We start from the raw sequence: 23263 nt of genomic DNA, 5'->3' as shown, positions 1-23263 counted from the left end.
AGTGAAAGCCGACAAGCAAGGGGAATGCAGCATCGCAGGCTTCTGCCTCCCCGGGCGGCCCTCCCTTCGTGAAGGGAAGCTTTGGTACAGAGCTGGGCACACTCCTTTCTGCCATGGAAATGGCACAACACTCCTAAATGATGGAGGGCAGTGATTGGCTGTATCGTAGTAAATCTCATGTGCATTCACAGAAAACAGTGGGCTTTGATTATGGCTGCATTTTACAAGCAGTGAAAACTTTCCACGTCCTGTCAGTGTTTCAGTACATCATGTGCAGAACTGATACAGAGGTAACTGAAGCTGCTTGAACACTGCTGCCCACTACAGAAGATGTTGGGGTCAGGTTCTACCAGACTCATATTATTTTCTCCTGTGAAATGGTGACTTAATTAGAGGTGAAAAAGAGACAAGAACAGTTCTAAAATATCTACTATTTTTAAATATCTACTACTTAGTAAAGCATTACACATCATTATTTCATTTTAAACATGTGCAGCATTTAAGATTTTAACTTTTAAAACATGTAGATATTTTAAAATTACTCCACTGTATAAACAAATCCTTGCTTAAAATTACAATGTCTTGAAAAAATTCAACATAATTTAATTGATGGCTTTTATTTTCTTTTTGTGTCTCAACCATTGGCATTCCTCCATTTAGATGTCAACATTTCTATGCCTGGAAGCTGGAGAATAAAAATAGTTACACTCTAAAAAGGGACAGTGCTGAAGGTGAAAGGTCCTGATCTTGCAAGTTCTTGCTCAAATGGAAACTCAATGGGACTACTTGGGTGAGGAGGAATTACTCACCCAGCAGAAATTACAAAATGAGGCTGAGCTCCTCTACTAAAATGGTAGCAACTCAAACACGGAAAAGTTTATTCACTCTCTTCTGATGAAACAGGACAAGCAGGAGTGTACAAATTTGTGATTTTTAAAGAAGTGACCACAGCTGAAACCGACTGGAAATCTGTTTTGAAAACAGATGAGAATCTCCTGCTAAGTGTTTAGACTGCAGTGATGTCTTAACAACTGGGGGTTTTTTTTAGACTTTTTATATTTAATATAGATGAGCTATAGTGATTGCAGGCCTGTTTGGAAGCCAACTATGGATTCATGTCAATATTAACAATGCCTTGAGCTAGACAGAAAACTTGAAAACTATGTATTAACATAAATAAAAATCAGTGCATTTTTGGAATTACTTCATTCTGTGTCCTTAAAAAGAGTTCCCTTGTCACAGTAAGATGACCTTATCCTTGAAAAAAAAAGTATTATATGGCAGAAATATCTTTATTTCCTGACACAGTAGGACAGAAAAGCCACTTTTATTCCAAGCAATCCAGCTTGTACGTACAACGCCTAAAGAGAATTAACACATCATGACACCACAATACTGATTGTCTGACTCTTGAAATAAGGGTGAGTGGCTAATAGCTGTTTTCCAGCCAAAGAGCACTCAGCTAAGAACCAGGGTACGTGTCAAGGAGGTTTTAAAGGGGAACATTACTCACAGCTCAAACTGATTAAAGAATATTGAAATAGGCTGCAGAACTCTCTCTCTTCTTTCACTACTCCAAATGAAGAGGGAAAAAATCCCCCAAACCCATAAATCTTCTCTTCTCTGGCCCTTTTTCTATCTGGAGCACCGCACCACCTTCTCTGGTTCTGAGCACCTCTCTGCTGATCTTCAACTTAAGTTTGCTAGAAGAGGCAGTACCCCACTTCCAGGATTCAAGGACAGTCTGGTTGATGTGGCCAGACCCTGCATGAGGACTCTGCCACACCTGGCCAGTTTCAAAGCTGTTTGTAGCAAAAGGTGTTTTCCACAAAGGAAGATCCACAGTTCTGAATCCTTCAAAGCATCACATCTAATGTAATTGCAACTAGCAGTTCTCAATCTGCAAAAGAGCATCTAAACTTTTGAATTGCTGATCCCATTACCCTTTGCTCCTTTTGTGACATTTCTTATTTTCTATCTGAAAGATGATGAACCCATGAATAATTAACTAACTTCCTAACTTGCTTCTTATCTGTTGTTTGTGGCAGATACTCCCTAGCTGTAGGTTGGAAATGAAAAAAATTCTCCAGTGCAAAGCTCTTTGCTTAGCACATCTTGGTGGTTACCTCATGGAGAATTTAATGGGCAATACAAAAATCCTTTCTATTGTTCCAGTGCACTAGATTGTCCTTCTTCTCAACCTTTTCAACTGGAAAAAATGGTTATTTGAACATATCTAGTATAGCTCCTAATATGGGAAACTATAGAGTCTTCCCCTTATGTATTTATAGACCTACTTTTAGTCAATGCTGATTTCCTTCCTTACTTCTGGTTATCTCTGAACATATTTGTTGTATTTGAAACAACAGAGCAATTACCTTCTCCAGATCTCAGTGGTTTCCTCTGTTGTTCTAGGTCATAATCTTTTAAGTAGATGTACGCCTATGGACCTTTTTGCCTGACCATCTTTCACTGTTGGATGAAAGTCTAACATTTTATTTCTCGGAAGTATTTTTGTAAATAATCAATTTCCAGTGGAAGACTGCAAATGATTGGTTTACCTGGGGGAAAGATCAGGGGGCCCTGAAAAAATGGCAATGTCATGTTTTTGTGTTGAAGTCTGTTCTTGGACCTTGTTGATGACTAAGCTACTAAAAACTGGACCAGTCTGTCTGAGTTTACAAGGATATAATCCATCAGAAGAGACTCACAAAGAAGTTGGGTTTTTTTCCCCAGGATTAGCTCATTTTCTGAGCAAAGGAAACCCATATATTACATTAAATAAGTCTTCCACAGTTTATTGTTTATTTGCAGGCCTGTTCTTTAGAGGATAAGCCAGTTCCCTCTCAAATGCAGCTCATTTCTCTGTGACCCACTCTGACAGCTGTGACAATCTGTCACAGAGCTTAGTACATACCGATTTATACATTAAAAGTAGCTGGAGGTGGAGCAGTCTCATTTGTGGATTTAGGACCTTAAAACATGGTGTGAAGATTCACCAGATTACTCCCTGTTTTTTTAAACGATGACATTACTTTTTAACCTTGCACTTCAGTGAGTTCTCTTACAAGAGTGACTCTTACCTGGAAAAAAATACCTCCCTGAAATGTCCTAATTATCCTCCATGTTACAAATATGATAACATGGCAGTGTGGGAATACACCAGGCTGAGACCGGTAGTGGGCTCTTTGGCATTCTGGGGCGAATTGTTTCTGGCTCGCTACCATATGCCTAATGGTGGCATGTGTCTTCTCAGGAAGGACAAATTGCTCTCCTTCATATTTGGCAAGCTCCTGCTGGCATGCCAAAGAGGCCTATATTTAGTACTGGTACTGTTTAGCCAGCAAGCTGGGAAAATTGTCATGATGATGCAACTAGAGATTTACCAAGACTGTTTTCCAAGAGCTGAAGAAGACATGGTTGGAGTGGGCTCTGAATCTTCTTGTTCCTATTTTCTCTGGGTACAGTACATCCTGCTCCCAAGCCCAGGCCTGCAGCGTTGCAGCTTGAACTAGAGCTCATTTACTGTGATTTGGCATTGGTAGGATTCCTACAAAACTGGCTATTTTGATATACAGCTTGGTACCCAAAACTTTGCTCTCCTTGTTCTGTTGAACCCTTGCTGCAACCTTTCCTGCTACCGTGGTGACATGAGCTGTCCTGGCTACCTAAAGCACATATGCTCCCAGATGTGCTGAGAGCAGAGATCCAGAGAGCAGCAGCAATTGTTCTCATCAAAGCCCTCTTTGCCTGTTATCTGCAATGGGCACATGGCCTACGTACAATTCAAAAAGCTCCTGAGATGGAAGGACATATGAGCCCTTGCGCTCACTGTGGGAATTTCACCTCCTCTGTTCTTTCCCCTTGTGAAACAGCAACATCAGGAACCTCCCAAGGAAGTGGAGCGATACCAGGGGGTTATCTTCTTTCTTATTTATCTTATTTCCACCCCAAATTGGCCACAGGGACATCCACTGTTCAACAAGAGCATCTGAGGTTCTTCCTCCCAGAAGGCCATGCCTATGGAAATGATGGTCTTGGCTATCTACCATTTGCATTTAAATCACATTTTCAACTGGAAATTTACTCTATACGTAAGCTTTGCATATATAGCATTGTTAGCAAAAGTGTGAAAGAAATCACCTCTTTGGGAAAAAAAAGGCAAATATCCCAATGTAAACATGATTTTATTGCCTTTATTTAGGCTGTGTGAAGGAATGGAGATCCATATGGAATGAGCTAAAGTAAACAGGCTTTTTATTAACAAAACTTCTCAAACACACACTCTGCTCACAACAACTCAGCTCAAGGCACATGAAAAAAAGATTAAGGAGGACTTTAATTTCCTCTTCCTTGCTTAAAAAATCCATACAACTATTTGCTTGTGTCTTGCCACACATTCTCATAAGCAAAAGAATTTTGGAGGTATTCTTAGAACATTGTCAAAATGTACCTTCGCTTGGGCATTTAACTCTTCCATCCGAAGCAAGTGTTGTTTTTGGTTCTTGTAGCTATAGCCAAAACATGACTAATCAGCTGTGCTTGAGTTGGCTGCACTGGAGTTTTCTATATGCTAAGCAGGAGGTTCCTGGGGCTTGCTAGCGTTGCATGCATTTTCTCTTAGTTTGCTGTTTCAGTATTCCTGACAGCATATTGCACAACTAAAAGCAAGGAGTTTCCTTTTTCCCTGTATGTCCCTTCTGTGTGCATAAAAATTAGGTTGTTCTGCTGATTTAATTCCTGTGAGGACAGATCATTTTCTTAGGCTTCTTGTCACAATACTGACATTCCTTGTGGAAGTTTTAAGTGATTTGACACTTTTTATCATAGTACAATTTCTAGCTCATCTTCCAGTGAACAAATGTTGATTAATAACTCTTGGCATTAGAAACAACTCACAGCTTTTGCTTATTTTCAGTAGTTCAGTAAACTGAGGGAAGGTCTTGACAACCTTCATTTGCTTTGATTAGTAGCTGACTGACTATTTTTGTATCTTTCTCAGCCTTCTGTCCATTGGGCCAAGAATAATATGGAGAGTGGGTTGTGCATGTCTGAAACATCCACCCTGTACAGATCTGTTAAATCCCTCAGATGTTTGTTGTTGACTATTACTTGAATAAATTCACTGCAGATCCCTTATCTAGCTAACACTGCCACATGGTGACTCATGGGTATGTACATTCTCCAAGTCGTAAAGCATCTCTAGTCCACTTATCTGCTAGGAAGATACTTGCTTGCATATTCCAATGGGGCCCTTTTTCCATGAATAAAGTAGCATTAAGAAAAGTGCAAGCCACAAACCAGTTGTTGGAGGGTAGGCACTCAAGAGTAAGCTGATGCACACTCCTACTTTTACAGGAGCAGTTCTGATGTTTTCCTTACGGACTTCTTGGTCAGCATGAAGGAAAAGATGCTTTTATTTGGGCAAAACAGTCAAGAAACTAAGTTACAGCAAAGGATTTTCAGCCTGGCTCTCAGTCTTCAGGGCCTTGCTGTCGTTTGGACTGAAAGCAGACTCCAGCAAGAACTTGTCCTATTGCACCTCCACTGCCAGCTGTCCCTTCTTTACAGGCCTTTTTGATCAAGACAACCATTGAGCACAGATGAATTCCTGGACTAGATCCTCCTGCAGAATTTTGAGGCTAGTGACAGATAGCACCTTCCCTTTTTTTCTTGCACTTACTCATACTCAGTTCAACAAGTCACTGTGTGTTAATGTTAGGTGTTGGTGAAAGTGCCAGAAAAGCATTTTGCAGGTTGGTTTCTCGATCAGGGAGCCAGGGCTCGAGTGACGCCAATACAGCCCGTGTGCAGGGGCTGGATTCTTCCACTGGGCTTGGTGCTAACATTAGGCTTCCTACACTCATCCGTTCTACACCAGACGGTCACTTTAGCTTGGTATAAGACTTTGTAAAACATAGATTTTTAGGAAAAAGTACACAGGAAATTAACAAGAAACATCTTGCTCCCTGCAATTTGTAGAGACTAAATGGGATACATAGACCTGAAAATGTATTGAAGATCGACACTTCTCCCCTCACAGCCCGGGAGCTTTGTAGGGCTCTGTCACAACCTGATTTGCTGTATTGTCAGCTCCCATGTTGTTTGATTGAGTCTGACGAATTACCATGGTAATCAACTATCAGAAGGTAATGGTTTCCTCTGAGTTGAGAAAGAGCAGCTGCCAACTCCTGCTGTGCTCTGTTGGGTGCATCAGGTATTGCCGTCAAGCTCCTTGAGTTCTGCTTCTGGTGTTTTGAATGAGGGAAATAGTCTCTAACTATTTTTGATCATTCTTGCTGGGGAAGTGCACAGCCCATCTTTCCCTGTGTGTACCATCCTGAGCAGTCTCCTGAGTATCATTTTCAGAGCCGTTGAGGTATTTCAGTTGTAATGACTAGGTACTCTGTTTCTGCAGTCCATACTCGGGAGTTAACTTTGTTTCTTCCTTCCAGAAGTCTTTGGTAGCCAAGAATACTTTGTTGTTCTGCAAGTTAACCAGATTTCCTAAATTCTCCCAAAAGGACCGATTGTCCTAAATGATACATTTTCTCACTGGTCTCATTTTATCTTCATTTCTAGTAGGCACTGAGCAGTTTGGGGGAATTATCTGTTTGTGTTTCTCAAAATGTTGGGGCTTTTTTCAGCCTTCTATCATGGTGTTTTTTCTTATGGACTTCTATATGTTTTCATGCCATGCTTTTATGTCTTTTAAATCATGCCTTTTGTGGATTTGTGAAATTTCTGACATCTGCAGATATTTCCTTTCCCTGTTTGAATGCAAACGTTGCTATAAGGATGTTTGTGCCCTCGTCTACACTCATGGAGCTTCGCCCTGTAACAGTGCTGTTCTCACTGGTGCCAGCAAGCTGTCTACTTCTAGTGGTGTTTAAATTGTGTTTCAAGGGTTGTGGTATCCTTTAAGTTTTTGGGAGGTCTTGCTGTGAACTATGTGATATCAGCTGTATTTAAACAAATCCTGGCAGGTTGTTACCACCTGTACTGTGGTTTCCACACCTTTTTGACAAAATGGTGCTTTTGCTTTCCTGTGATTCAGTTTCAGGTTTTATTCTCTGTATCTTGTAAATAACACTAATAGAGATTCCTTGTGCTTTATCTTTGATGCTGTTGTAAATTAGGATATTGCAATTATGATAAAGACTCTTCCATGTATCTTTTTTATTGGCCTCTCTCTTGTGAAGATGATATAGTAAAGGGCACTATCTGAAGTATTGCTTTACGAGGAGTACTGAAAGTACCTGACTTGCTTCTCAGCAGGTCCAGTTGCTGATGCCACTAGCTAGATTAATCACAGTTTTGGATAGGACGCATACATAATACCAACTGGGATAACTTGACTATGGTGGTCCCACGTTACTGCTTTTTCTGAGTCTTGGTCATCCTGTTCCTACTGCACTCCACTTTTCCAGTCAAATGTGTATGCACTATAAATTTCCTTTTCCACCTTAGGCCCATTGGTAATAGTAGTCAGGAGGGTGAATACAGAGCATTAAACTTGAGAAAGCTTGGTCTTCCAGTGCTTTGCACCGTGAAGCACACACGCACAGCTTTTTCCGATTTCTTTTGCTGTTAGATTACTTTTCTAAAGGGATTCACAGTCAGGAGAATTTTTAGCAAGTTTCTGCCAGTGCAGGTGTTGACAGCGTCTCTAGCTACCTGTATTTTTGACACATGGTTCTTTTGCTAACATTCAGCTGCGCACTTCCTGGCTATAAGAAGTGGACAGTCCATTCTGGTTTTAGATTTTGAGGTCCAAGCAACAGCAACAAGAGAATAGAACTGAGGAATTGGGGCGAAGATCCTGAGCAGCAGCAAGGAATAATCATTCACATTATGGCTTTACCTACTGATAAAAAAAAAAAAAAGAAGCAAGTTTATATTTTATAAACTGTATTTATTCTCATTGAATAGTCCTGATAACACTAGTACTTAAGGGCTGTGAGGATAAGTTTTGCATTAACTAAAGACCACTCTGCATAGGTTGGGGTTTTCCCAGCATTTATGTGGGTGGCTGATGTCATAAAAATATTCCTCCACATACAGAACTCTGTAGCTCATGTAAATCTTCATTGGGAAACATGAGGTAGAAGAAGAATGCTTTATTTTTCTTGGATGTTCATTGTTCTTTTTCCAGATGCACTTTGTAGGGCTGGTATAGAAAAGGAATATGGGGCCCTGTGGGAAAGCAGCCCAACAGAGAGTTAAGAGAGAGCAGGGAATGAATGGTGGTCGGCTTCTCAGAGGGGTGATGGAGGGTTAGAGGAGACACCATCACAGCAGGCATGGAGAGGCGTGTATTTATGTGCACATCCACAGCTGTCTTTTCAGAATAAGACAATTGTATGTGCACACGGGGACAGAGGAAGAGAAGGGAGTTAAAAAAGTCAACACTCTAAAAATGTACTTGATGAGTTAGGGTTTTTTTTAATCTCCAGTTTGGGGTGAGGGTCTTGTGTTTCAGCCCCCTTGAAGACAGTTGGTTCCTTTCTTCTGGTGCTAACAACATTGTGAAAACAGTCCTCTTGCCCTTTTTTAAAATCCTAATGCTATATAATGTTGTCTGTGTTTAGATAGCTTGTGGGAATACGGAACTCCAGAGGACAGGGTAAACTAAACAAGCTTTTATGTAAGGATAAATAAGGATTTTTAAGCACACACTAATCCCTGAAGAACTCATGTTAGCATTTACAGAAGAAAGCAAGAGAAGAATAGGAAAAGGAGAATACTGGGAATAAATGAGACTTTAGGGAAAAGTCTTCCAAGAGATGCTTTCCTCAAATCCTTGAGAGGGACACTTAATTAACATTGAGTTAACGAACTACAGTTGTGCACAGCAGTTGCAGGAATCCCATGAAAGTGTCCTTTCAGTAATGTACTTTATCTGCTGAGGTCTAAACCCTGCTGGTGGTGCTGGCTGTGCACTCAGAGCCTGCGAGGGGGGTGAGTGGTGCCGTTCCCTCCTCAGACGGAGGGTCAGGGGTCTACCTTTCCTTTTTCAAAAAGCTGAGTGATGGGCTCAGAATCTGTCATCAAATGGCTTTCGGTCTGGCCTTCAATGCATCATGCTTACTCTTGCCTTGAAGCCCCAGAGCACACAGCTCATCCTGGCACTTAAACCCTGATTTCTCCACCCGTTTTTGCCAGGGCTGCTGCCACTGGGTCCCCGTTGGCCTGGGAAAGATGCAGCTGAACCCAGTGGCCACCTACTCCCCACGAAGCTGGTGTCAGTCTCCACAGGACCTTCAAGTCTCTGGTCTTGTTAGAAGCCACTCTTCGCCCTCGCTTTGGTGTGCTGTTGCAATGACAGATTCCCAAATGTGGTCCTCTGAAAAATGAACGTTTAGGTAATTAGCATCTCCCTAGAACGCAAGGTCTGCGGTGGCATAAAGAATAATTGCCTGCCTTTGTATGAGGCATCACCTTGAATTGAAAGGTCCTTGACTAGAGTGTTTCGGTTTCAGACTGCTTTGAAGTTACTGAGATCTCTGGGTATTTTTCTCTCCAGGCAGGCAGAATTACTGTTTTATAAGGTTTGGAAAATACATCATATTCTGTGGGAAAGAAGCAGGTTTGTAAAACAGAGATGCTGTCATGAACTTCATCAAAATGAAGGATAACTTTGGCTGGAGGGAGAGCATTTCCTGAGGAGACCTGTTTATCTCACTGAGATCCTTTTGTGCAGAGACTTTGACAGCTGAGCAGAAGAGCTGCCATCCTGCATCAGAGCCAGACTCTGTCCAGGCCAGTCTCCTGTCCCTGACAGGGGCCAGCTCCAAATGCTTCAGAGAAAAATGCATTTCCATCATGACGGGAAATAACTTCCCCATGTGATGAGTTTAATGCCAATTCCAGACACTTGCTGGTTGATTTGGGGAAGAAGCACAAGACTATTTGCATTATTTTTAATCTCAGGTAATTTAACGGTAAATATTCTGAGCAAAATTCAGCTCTAGCCAGATCTTGAATTGTTAATGAACTCTTTATCATGGAACTGCATTGTGGCAGCAGATTTCTTGGGTTATTAAACAGTCATAGCCCTTGTAGACTTTTGCAGGATAATTACTTAGTCTCAATAAAGGAAGATATATTCAAAGGCAAAGGAGGATCTGGTACAAAGCCTGAGCTGTAGTTTTAAAACTGTTTTGTGCTATGGGCCATTAAGATTTCTATTTTCTTTCTCTTTCTCCTTTCAGGGATCTTGCCTGATTATTCTTCATTACATTAGATTTGCCCTTTCTTTGTGTTATCTACTCAATGTTTATCTTTTCAAGAAATGCTGCTATCTACAAATTATTATTTTCCATTTGTTTCTTCATGCACTTAATAAATGGATTGGTGGTACACTCTGCCCATAGACACTACAGCTTTAGGAGCGTGACCAGCACTTGCAAACCATGACTCCTGATGCTGAACACCAGAGAGATTGCACCGAAGTGTGGGATGTGCTCGTACTTACTAGATATAGCACTTCTGCCATACACAGGTCTCTTTTGTTAGCTAAAATTAACTGGCATGTTTCTGGCACTGTGCTCCTGCTGTTTCCAAAGTGACAGCCTCTTCTTTTGCATCCCCAGAAGATCACCTGAGAAATGGTACATCTTTTTCTAAACACTGCCTACTTGCCTTCCCCAGCCTGTGGAGGGCTCTTGCCATGTCAAGTGCTGCCGTGCACCCTCTGAAATGACAAACCCCCATTCCCACGGGTCGGAAGGAAAGAGTTTTTCCTGTCAAGTGCCCACTTGCTCATTATCAACAGGCAGGACACCAGCCTCTCTCTTGCTGGGTGTGAGAGACCCACTGATGCTCAAAAAGCCTGGAAAAGCCACGTCCTTCTGATTGCCTTCCCTGTATCATACTAGAACTGGTCACCAATGCCTCTCTTCTCTAATAACATGATGTACGAACCTGACATAGTTATAAACATGTCATTTGTATCTTTGATCGGTCCTTACTATTAACAGTGTAACTGCAGACAAACTGCTTTCTCTTCTCCAGTATGAATGTTGTTTTCTGTAAACATGCCACAAAGTTTAAAAATGTATTAGTACTTTTTCTGGCCAATTCTGCCTCCAAAATGCAGAGTGGGGTGAGCATGGCAGGAACGCCTTCCTGCAGACTCTGTCCAGGAGAATACGTGATTTCTGGAATGCTGTTTCCAACTGCTTTTCTATTGCGTAAGTTGCAATTAGAAGATTCATGAAAGCGCATCACTGTTTTACAGATACTTCAGTGTCAGTGGGATACTCAAAGAGCCCACCAGACCCTGCAGACAGTTTGGTATCCCAGATTTTAATAATTTCTTATTTTCGAGACTACTTTACACAAACTGCATTAGAAAGTCATCAGCACAGAGTTTGTAATCTACATAATCCTGGGGACTACTCACGCGGATTTGTAGAACGCTGCTAGTAGGCAGTAAAAAAGGTTTATAATGAAAAATACCCTATAAGACTTATAATTTCCATTGGTATTTTTCTCAAGTCAGTTGTTCATATCTGTATTTCTGTATCATTGGTCACATTTCAGAGGAAATGCTGCTAAACATGTTTTAAATAAGGCTAAATATTCTGCTAATGATAGATTAAATACCTCTGACAAGTGCAACCAGTGTATTCAATGAAGATCTAAATATAATCACGCTGTACACCTTAGCTCCCTTTCGACTTCTCTTCCTGTCCTGGAATATAATTAGGCTGGAGCCTTGGGGACATACTCATCGCTAACCAATGTCTTGATGATCCTGCTGGAGCCAAAGTATATGTCAAGTCACAACTGAGTCTGAGACGCTAACTCTAAGAATATATTCAAATTTCCACTGTTAGGTGCAGTAGTAATGTGAATTTAGACTACCAAGAAAATATCATACATCTTAAAGAAAAAGCAGCCCTTAAAATTAATTTTCAAAAAATAATCTTAAGGCTAACAGGAGACAAGGATGATAATTGAGACCTACTCAGAAAATTCAGTAATTTTCTCTCTCTGCATGCTGTGTTAGAGCCTGTGAAAAATGTGGTTAGTGACTAATTTACATTTCCTGTTTTATAGCCCTTATAAACCAGCTATTCTGAAGGGTTGGTGTGTTTATGCACTGGGAGACGTGAGGCCCAAACTCAGGAAACTGTGGTTCAGCTTCCTGCTCCGGCAGTGGTGGCTGTGCTATAAGCTCCAGCTTTCAAGGCCTTGGGTACATAGCTGCCACTCCAGAAAATGACGGCCGTATTCTGCACTGGGACGGGCAGATGTGTACTTGTGTCCATCTCCTCACCTGAAAAGCAATTCCACTCCACCTCAAAGCTGGACTGCCTCAAAACACATCTCTGCGTTGTTCTTCCTTGCGTCAGGGCTTGCCAGAAAAGAGTCAGTCGTGGGTGGAGGTTTCCAGAGGCACATGAAAGCCAACAGATAATCAGCCATATGAATGCACAGCTATTTATAAATAAAGTGCTGGTAAGCTGCCTAATAGCTTGTTCTGTAGGTAAAAAGGAGATTTGGCAGCTACTTTTGATCTCCCAGAAGTCAGGCTGGCATACATCTAACACCCGACGCACAGGGGGTGTTCAAAGGGAGACACAAGGCAGCTTAGCACTGCCCAGGCAGCCCAACCGTAGCCTTCACGGGCAAGGAAAGCAATGAACAAGTCTGCTAATTAGCACAGAGGTGTTTCAGACATCTGTAAGAAACACTGTATACAATTCAATATAGCACATTGTAAACTGCTGATAAAAATCATCAGTCTAAGTTTAGTGCAAGACTAAACTTCTTTCCTCTGGGTGCAGATCTCTCATAGAACTTTTTCTGCGAATGGAGGCTCCCTTCAAGAGTGCCATTTCCCTTGTTGTGATGAGCATTTATTTCCCCATGCTGGAGTTAAATATAGTAGTAGATTTACTTACTTTTAAAACTAGGTACTTACTAAAATCTTCAGATTTTTCTTTATAGAACAAACCAGGAACAAATAAAGTGCTCTTAGAAAGTGGTAATATTCTATTCACATTTTACAATTATAATAATTGCAATTTTAATACTATAGACTATTAAAATTTAAGATATCTGACATCGTACAGAGTTATTAATATGGCACTAAAACAATTCCTCTGAGTGGGACTCTGAATATGATTTCTTACTGAGATTACGCAGTCTTTAAGTAACTGGATAAAAAATATTTATGTGTTATTTTGGGCTAAGCTGCTTATTCATGAATGATGATCAAATGAATAGAACATGTCAATTTATTCGAGATCTATAAAATACAAATCTAAAAATATAATTTTACAAACAATATTCACCATTTAGTTTATATTTTAGTATGGTCTTAAGCCTATCTTGCACAGAATAATAATGTAACAGAACAACAAAACATTCTACATTTTAACTTTTAAGAATTCCTTAACTAGAGCCTACCATACACATCAAAAATATTGTTGTGCACAGTAACTAATTAAACATCTACATTTCAAGAAAAGATTGGCTGTATCTCATAACTGAGACACCAATTACAGTACATTTATTAAAAATCCTTCAAGAATATACTCAGTAGTAACAGTGGTAGCAGTAGTTAAAATCTTAACGGTTCTGTGAAATGATCAAAGCAAATGATAACAGAATTAAAAAATTCAGTTAATCATTTATATGTAATGTAAAACCCATGTAACACTACAATGAAAGAAGAAATTACACGGGCACAAGTGCAAAAAAGCAATATTGTAAGCCATCTTCTCTCTTTGGTAAAAATCAATTAGCAGGAAGTATACCATAATAATTCAAGTCAAAGATTAATTCATGCTATATATTTTTTTCCTTTCCTACCATAGGCAGACTTGATGATTTGCAGGCATCCTACAGTAGAGAAGTTAAAATTCTACTTAACACTGCCCATTTTTTCCTCTTTTAAGTTTAAATATTGAAATTAAAGATAAGGATTTTTTTTCTTTCATAAATAGCTTTTCAGTAGTATAGTCTTTCAAGGAATTTAAAAATAAATAGCAAAATATACACAATTTCAAAGATTACATTTAATTCCTCCTAGGTATATGCTGAAAATGTATCACCAAAGAATAAATAACTTTGGGTTTCTCAAATATTTGGTAAAAAGTCAATTACTCTTACATAAGGAGTTTTCTCTGAAGAATAAGGAAGTACCATTGCTTTTCCTACAAAGCTTTTACTATACAGGTGGAGTTTCAGTAACTTTACAGTAAGAATATAATCTGTAATATAATATGGATGTTCCCCATTAAAAAGTACAGTAAAAAACCCTTCAAAATTAAACCTTCAGAATTTCAGGTTCAAACCTGAGGAACTTCCAGGTAACTATGAAGTTCTCCTGGCAGGACAGTCAAGCTTAGTTGTCTATGTTAGGAGGCTACAATAATAGTAAGGTAATTTCCTCTAGTGGTAGAGCCAAAGCTATTTTCTACTGACAACATATTAAAAATCTAAAAAGGACAAAGTGTTAAGGAAGGGACAAAAGAGAAGGATGTGGGTGAAGAACACTTGAGTTTAAGCCATCCTGAGAAAGAAGTGAATTGCCTACAGGGATTTCGTTATAACCATAGATTTTAAATAGATTCTTCTGCTTTTGAAGGGCTTGACCATCATGAACAATTAAAGTTATATCATAGGGAATTTCTATTTGAATTTGCAGGTTATCATCTTACTTAAGCTCCTCCTTCATATTTATCTGAAATTACTACTAGAGAAAACACGAAAAATGCAGGCCACATCAGCAAAGCAACTAGTTAAAAGAATCCAGCAACTTGGAAGTGCCATTAGACGTTAAAAAAAAAAAAAGTCTTAACTGCAGGAAGATCTTCTGGAGGGGCAGAGCAAAAGTCCTTGCGTTTTTAGAAGATCCATTTAAGCTGCCAGCAAAGTAAAGGCAATTTGACTGCTCATTTATTCGGAATGCATAAATAACATGTAGATTCACTAACCTCCTATTCACACCCACAGTTAATTTACATAAAATGTTAAGCAGAATGCTTTTCTACTCCTTGTTTGATTCCAAGCACAAGATGTAAAAACCAGTTAAATTGCACAGTCCAGCCCTTATCTCTGCAAACCTCTATCTGATCAAGAAAATGCTTTTTGGCATCTTCTTCGCTTTTCCCTACTGTCAGTGCATCCCGGATATATTCAATATCTTCTTTGCTGGTTAATTGGGGCATTCCAGTCATTAGCATCATGGAGAACAGGATGATCAGCAGGTTTGTGTGATGTCGAAGAGCTAAATAAGCCTTCACACATACGTCCTACAAGAGAGAAGAATTTTTTGTTAATTGATGAGGTGAACTGAGAGGGATGGAGTGGGAATTTCACAGGACTCTCAACAACCAACACTATTCAATCACTCGAGTACATCAGAGAGAGGAGACCGGACAGAGACATTCACCTGAGCAGAAATGTGAAGCAAACTTCTGCATCCATCACTCGGTATTACTTCATTCTTCACGACACCTTGGGGCAACAAGTACTGTTTTGCTGCACAGACTAAAGGCTCTTTCTAATAATATTATATTAATTACTAAAGCATAAAACCTTAGCTTCACCAAAATTTCAAATTAATTTCCCTGTCATATAATATCTTTCTGTGGCTGTTAGAAGAGACAGCAATAATTCATTGTCTTCCTTTCCCTTTGGTATGTTCCCATTTAAAGACCATGGCTGGCAAGTGATATTGAATAAAGCAGCACCTCCAGGGTACTGTTCTTCATTTTATATATATATGTCTATTAACTTTGCAGAGGTGGCAGCTTACTTAATGGAGAAGATTTTTCGGGCTTGGTGTTCTGAGAAATTTTTACAGCTGACAGCACTAGTTTTCAGGCACACTGCCTTGCTGTAGGACTTCTATGTTTATGTACTGTCATATGGGTTCCATAGATTTCTTTTTTTATAGCTTTTTCACTTCCATATCTAAGTAATTTATGCTTAACAACATAACCTTTAGAAGAATAAAATCTCTGCAGCTTGGAAAAACACGCAATGCTTTTTAAAAGAGTATTTAATGCTAAGTGACTAATACATAAACTGAAATTATTATTTCTTATATTGAATTTATTACTCATTTACTTGTAGGAAAAACATCTTAAGGAAGACAATGCAATGAAGAAATCAATCATATATTAGAAAGTTAAATTGGGCCTGCAATGCAGTAATGCAAAAAGATGAAAAATATTTCCAAGAAGGTTGTTGCTATTAAAATCAAAGCTGAAGCAATGCTAATTTTTACCCAATTAAATATTCAATTTAACCCTTCCTCAAATGTATATGAATTTATTAAGGAATTCTTAAGAAATCCAAATATGTGCATGAAAGTTCCACCAAATCTCATCAACCCTCTAGAGCACTGTTTATTTTTGACAAGGTGTAAGGTTTTTTCCTTCCTTAGAAACAGTAAGAAGTGCACAAATAATCTTAACATCTATCACTGTTCACATCAGCAACACCAGGACAACAAACCAGATAGGTTAGGAAGATACTAAGGAAGATGATATGTTGAAGATCTGTCTGTAGGGTTTCTTTTTTCCTATTGCCTCGGCCCTTAAGTCTTTCATTCCAAATAAATTCTGTCCTGAAATAAGATCATACTTATGAACTCTAATGTTAGTTTAGCTCTAGCAAAGCAGAAGATCAATTGCAGTGGTCAAAGCACAATTTACAACAGAAAACACCCATCATCTCATCACAGGGATTAGTTTCCCTCCATGACACCAAGGGAAAAAATAATAATAAAAAAAAAAAATTAATTCTACTTATGTATTATCAACTTCAAACAGGGAAATCCTGTCGCAAGAGTTAGTGTATGTTTTGTTCCCCTTGAAAGAGATGAAAGCTCTTTCTAGTTATATCAAAGGAGGTTTTACATTTCTCTGTGGATGATGCATCTCACTACTGCAGGTGTCTGAGACAGGAAACCAATTATTCAGTCAAGAATGTGGCATCCTGCATCTTAAAGGCAGTCCTTCCAGGAATTCAAAAGATTTTAAAAATCTGTATCTGCTTGTTACAGTTATTTATTCAGACAGGAACTGAATGGAGTTTTGAATTAACATCTTCCAAGAAAACTAATTTTTACACTTCTGAGAGAGGCAGAGAGAACCAAAAATAACATATACATACGTGTCAAGGATATGTAGATGCTTACCATGGGATTAAGAAGAAAGCTGCTAACTAATCTAAAGCCATAGGCAAAATGAGAGGAGCTGAGGAGAAACCACTCCCATTGTCCAAGAGACAATGAAGAATAATTATTCTGAGAGCTTGAAATGGTCCTAAGTATTAGTATCCTAAAGGTCAAGCATTTTCATAATATAAAGTGTCCAAGTTCTGTTATAGAGGCCATCCCTTCCCTGTAGGGTATACTACAAATAAGTATTTTTCAGTGATGGATTGTACACCCTTCTGCTTTCTGTCACCTTTATTTGACAATCAAATACATGAGATTTTGTAAACAAATGGTACAGAAGTATTTGATTAGTACTTGAAAATACAGATCTCTATTATCAAGTCAGCAGAGTAATGAAAAAATAATGAATGAAATAAATTAAATATAATGAATAAAAATGCATTCAAAATGTAATGCAAAACCTAGCAAAGATAATTTTAGGCAAACTAATAACAGGTAGGTGGACAAAGCTCAAAAGACTACAAAGATTTTAAATGAGGCTCTCCCAAGGGTTTCCACAACTAAGAAGTGAAAAAGTTGCATGTACATAAGAGTAAGAGAGTTGCATGCATTTCAGCCAAAGGCTGGAAAGGAAATGCCACCAGATATGACACTCCAGTAAGAGAAATCTGGACAGTACTAAGGCAGCTGAAAAATTCGTAGATGGAACAGAAAAATACTTGTCTTCTCAGATTAAGTCATACTTAGATACAGTTTTGCAATTAGGACAAAAGACCATCAAATACTGCTTCCTACTAAACATATCTGTGATGTCATTAATAACCTCTGGCCTCTTAATTTTCATTAAACCATCATAAGGAATGCAAACAAAAAGGGAAGCAAAATTTAGATTAAGAGCTAATAGGAATGAGCTTTATTGCTAGTTCCAGAAAAGTTCCCAGGCCAGCGACAGCTTTAGAAGTTCACTAATAACGATCTATACTCTGTTGCAGTGAACTTTGGTCAAAATTATTTGCCTAATTAACCCCCTTTGACACCTGCAATAGAAGCTATGGCTAACCCATCTTTATGGACTGTATCCAGTAGGTGACAGAGAAATTTTTTTTTTTTTTTTAAAGTAGATATTTTAAAATATCAAAACCACCAAAGCCTGTAAAAAACAAAGGATTCCTCTAAAGTACAACCTATTTTAATGCAGTTGAAATACAAATTAATGAGAGATGCTCTTAAAAATCAATGAAGGATATATGCATTAATACATGAATAAGTCAGCTCGCACACTGAATGAGTCCCTCAATATTAGGAAACATGATGAAACCAGCCAGTTGAAAAGTGAAGCTATAATTTTGTTTATTTTTGTACTCTGACCATATAATTAAACCATATATTTTTTACAGCAAAATATGTGATGCAGATCTTGCTCTGTGTTACTATTTTACTTGTATGGAAGTATTTTAACTTTCTTTTTATAGGTCTTTGAGACAGAAAAGCCTGTTAATGTACTACCGGAATACCAGTTTATAACCAGTATCTAATGCAGCAGTACTGTACATGAACTTACATTTTTTTGGTCAGTGTTATTGTTGTCTGCGCCTAAATCATCCCACTTAAAATGACCAGGTCACATATCACGGTCACAGTTCACAAAGCACATTTATCACCTTTCATCAGGTTAATGACCTGCACTATCACAGCATTCCTAAACCGTCTGCATTAGTGGGATGGTAGCAGGATTTAGAAATTAGTACCAGAGTAACAATATGTGTATTCAGTCAAACCCAGGACTGTGTGATGAAGGCACAGCTTATTGAAGAGGGGCTAAGACCAAAATCACCTCCCATTGCTTTTGGTATTTTGGCTGCTGAAGATATTCAGCAGATATTCTCAGATATTCTCTAAAAAGCTGAATGATCCATATATACGAACAGAACATTACCTCACTGCAGACATTAACAGGTTGCTAGTCTTCCAATTCTCCATTAGCACACTTTCACATTTTCAACTATTTTCTGCTTCCAGAACAGAGGTCTTCTATGAAACAACATACCCTAGAGTGGTGTTTTCAGCCCCACACTTGTACATGGCTTACAGCTGCGGTAACAGCATCTTTCCTGTATGCAGCACAGCTCACAGGCTTCTCTGAGAGCATGGGCTCAGCATTCCCCTCCCATAGCAGAACCCACCCTGCTCTTAAGTCTTTTGAGCCACAAGCCCCCTTCAAAACACCTGCACTGTGATAAAGCTAGTCCTTGTGCAAAACAAAGACTCAAAAATCACACCTAGTTCTTCAATTATTTTCAGAAGTCTGGGCTCAAGGATGACAACTGCCTCATTATTTGCTGTACAATCATGTATATGTTCAAAGGGACATATTCACTATCCAACAGTAAGAATCTTAATTTGGTACTCAGGTTAGAAACCAGACTCTTTAGCAGGAGAGAGAGACTGGTTCATCCACAGGGAATCCAGAACATCTAAGTTAAGCTTTTGCTTTGACTCATGCACTGGAGGAGACTTTTTCTTTTGATATTATAGGGAACCTGCTTTCTAAATCAGGCCCTTTAAAGTTCTTAAAGAAGAGCACAGGAGTAACACCCCAGACATCCATTTACTTCTGTTCAGCCATGCTCTCAGCCATTTCATTAAACATACTATACAGCATTTTGCTTTGCTCCCTCCTTGCCCAGGTCATACACAAGTTTGAAAAATCACAACTGTTTCAGAGTGGCTCAATTTCAAATAGAAGCCGCAATAGAATACATTTTTAACACCATTCTTTTCTTTCAGATGGTTAAGTCCATTCACTTCGCAAAACCAGAATCTGACATAGCTTAGGGTCACTGCAGATTCCTATTCAGATGCAGTAGTCCGAGCCCCAGAACATGAGGGAATAACACTGGCAAAGCCAGCTGGGGAATGCCTCGCACCTGCTCATACTACACAGTGGGCTCTGCTTAGTGCTATGAGTCTCCTCTAATTGTGCAAATTCTGAAGCCCTCTACAAAGCATTTTCAATCAAGACAAGAAACAAAGGAAGGACTGCCTCTCTGGTCTGCTGCTAACTGAAGCTTTTCAATGTGGCTTTGTGGATGCTTGAAATCTAGTCCCCATAATCCTACAGATAATTTTTGCTCTTAGTTGGGCCTAAAATATCCCGGAATTGTGTTATGATTCAGTAAGTTTTATTAACGTAATACCCAGGAGCCTAGACCTTTGAAAACTAAGGCACTAATGTTCATTTTAGAGGGTAAAAAACATTGCTTAATTGATTTGCAGCTAGATATTCACTCCTTACCTGAAATTTATGGAAATGGAGACTTGTCTTCTTTCCAGAAGTCCCCATGACAAACAGAAAATCCGGAGTCAGCACAAAAGGAACTCTTTCTTTATTAATTCCAAGGAAGCTTTTATAATTCCCAAGAATATGTCCAAAATCAATATGGAAAAGGTTACCTTCATAAAGAGAAGAAGTCACAGTTAGGCTCAAATACAATGAACTGCCAAGAACACTTACTTGTATTCACAATAATTCCACAACCTCTTTTTTGGGGTATATATGATCAATCTTTAGCAGAAAAGACTATTTTCTCTCTTTTTTTTTTTTTAAATACACAATTCTGTCCTCTTGGCAAAGTTACTTTTTATTTATCTTTGACAGCTGTTAAAAACCTGGCAGAACTGCTGTATTTTCTAAACATAAACTCACAGCTCTTCAAAAATTGACCAAGGAAAGCTTGTGCCTCAGATCCATAACAATCAGCTCCCAGCACATTGTTACATGGAAAAGGCTTGTGGATTACGTTTCAAATACCCATGGGATTCTGGCGCTATCCAGCTCCTTGGCTAATGTCATTCACTAGAACATGCTTCTGCCCCACAGACCTGCATTACCAATTTCTCAACCACCCTCTACTGTGGTTTGCATTGTCACCCTTTGGGTAACTTTGAGATTGCAGTAGGGTATCAGTTCCCAGGAAAGCAATGAAAACCCCCTCTTTTAAGGATTGCTACACCTACAGGACTGGAGTGTGCTGCTGCTCTTCAGATTACTTTATTACTTTCACTGGCAGACAAGATGGAAGTATAAGAGTATGGTTACTTAAAAACATAGATTTGTAATAGTGGTACATGTAGAAAAAAGATAAAACATCAAATGATGTAAGATGATACTTAAGAGTGACCTGTAAGTGGAACATCCTTAGATGTTCCAGCATTTCAGCAAGTTTCCAAGTCCTCCCAACCTACCAAATCTCACAGTCTCTGAAGACCTCTCAGACTGACATCCTTCTGGCTTCTGTTGCTCAAGACAGCTTCCGTTAAAGACTCCAAGGCAAACCTGCTCCTGACCACAACAGAATAACCTTTTTTTCTTTGTCTCTCTTTCTACTGACCCGTCCCTCATTTTCTGCCAATGGGCACTAACATTGCATTGTATTATATATAAAGTTGAAATCAAAGCATTTCTTTGCCTTCTTTTCCTCAAGGACTTCCAGTGAACTTTATTACTGTAGTCTTCAATTAGCTCATTTCTGCCTTCAGGGTACTTTTCTCTAGCCTTCAACTGGTAAAACTTTAACTATAATATGATTAATATTAAATATACAGCCTTCTAACTAAGCCCAAAAGTATTTTCTGTCTCTTAGCATTAAGACTAATTATGAAGCAAGAGGATCATGAAATTGGAATTTAATTTCTTAGACTAAATAAAACTCCTCCATATGTACTGCTCGTTCTGGGGTCCTTTCTGGGGCTTCCATAGGTGAGTAAAATTAGGGATGAACCAATGTGCAGCTGCAGAAATAATTCCCAAAGTTTGTAACACAAAAAAATTGTGATTCTTTCAGGAGGCTTGCAACCATCCTACAGACGTCAGTAGAAAAACCAATACACTCCATGTACATTCACTTTCTAGGATTTTCTACAAAGGTATTTAAAGCAATTATGTTCCTCGGAAGTGAAAATAGTCCAGTAACATCTAGATTCTGACACAGTTCCACTGAACACTGTCAGAACCACATCCACAGTTCAGACAGATGAACAGCTGCCTGCTTTTTAAAGTTTTTTGACTTTTAGATCCGAGATCTAGACACTAAAAAAAAAATAGTTTTACATTCCTCATGACTTAGTTTGTAACAAACTCATCCTTGGAAAAGAATGGTATTATTAATGATAAATATCTAGAGCCTATATGAAGGCCAAAAGGGGTGACAATACATTTCAATGTCACAGGAGGACCTGAACTTGTAAGCAATGCTGACAGAACTAGATTGTGTCTCTTCATTCATTGTTAAACGCATTATTTATTAAAATGAAAGATAAATCCAGTGAAGTACAGACAATCCCCACTACTTCTATGAAATTCTCAAAAAATAACTCACCTGTTTCTGTAATCATAATGTTGTCATTGTGCCTGTCTCCTATTCCAAGTACAAAGGTTGCCACACAGTATCCAGCACAAGAATAAACAAATCTTTCCACAGCTGCCTGAAACTAAAAATACATCTTAGAGGTGTTAAATGCTTCAATGCTAGAAACTAAATTCAGTCATTCTCAAAGTCATACACCTTTCTGTCGACATGTGTTTATCAACAGACAAACTGTCTTATAAAATACACCGTTGCACAGCAGAGATTAAGATCACAGCCCTACATTGCACTTGCTGTACTGTGCAACCAGGCTCTATCCCTTAGAACAAATAAAATAAGCATATAGTTGTCCACACTTTCTGAGAAAAAAAGCTGGCAGCAAGCTCTAGTAGGTCAGTGGACCTACCTAAGCAAAGGAGTTGTGAGTACCCAAACCTGTATTTAAATCCTTTAAAACCACACTGCCTTTCAACGTTCTTAGATGTCCTTTCAATCTGCTCCTCATGGATCACTTCTAAATACCACCGACAAAGGAATTATTTCCAAAGCATCTTATTTCTCAGGAGCTCAGCTGCCAGCTGGATGCTAAAGGCTTTTTCACAGACAACCACAGCTGAGTACAGGGAAAATGAATGGATTTTTAAAACTCACGTTAAGTAACACAAACACAACTGTATGGGCTCTGGGCTCCTTTTGCCAGAGCAAAAAATTGGGTCAAAGAACTTCAGCAACAAGCAAGTCCTAACAT

General features: G+C 38.9%; 1 protein-coding gene across 2 annotated transcripts in view; it reads right to left on the bottom strand.

Annotated features, from left to right (window-relative positions):
* Nucleotides 1-13503: 13503 nt before the first annotated feature.
* Nucleotides 13504-23263, bottom strand: part of PIK3CG (phosphatidylinositol-4,5-bisphosphate 3-kinase catalytic subunit gamma) — a 36893-nt gene continuing 27133 nt past the window's right edge. For both annotated transcript variants that reach the window (XM_059816029.1, XM_059816028.1), the window contains exons 9-11: nucleotides 22528-22639; nucleotides 20445-20602; nucleotides 13504-15272 (exon numbers count right to left, since the gene is read on the bottom strand). In XM_059816029.1, the coding sequence (XP_059672012.1) occupies nucleotides 14991-15272; nucleotides 20445-20602; nucleotides 22528-22639 (552 nt within the window). In that variant the 3' untranslated portion in view covers nucleotides 13504-14990. The remainder of the gene's footprint in view (nucleotides 15273-20444; nucleotides 20603-22527; nucleotides 22640-23263) is intronic.

Source organism: Gavia stellata, chromosome 4 (assembly GCF_030936135.1).
Source record: "Gavia stellata isolate bGavSte3 chromosome 4, bGavSte3.hap2, whole genome shotgun sequence".
Taxonomy (NCBI): domain Eukaryota; kingdom Metazoa; phylum Chordata; class Aves; order Gaviiformes; family Gaviidae; genus Gavia; species Gavia stellata.
The sequence above is the reverse complement of the archived record's forward strand: the minus strand, read 5'-3'. Positions and strand labels throughout refer to the sequence as shown.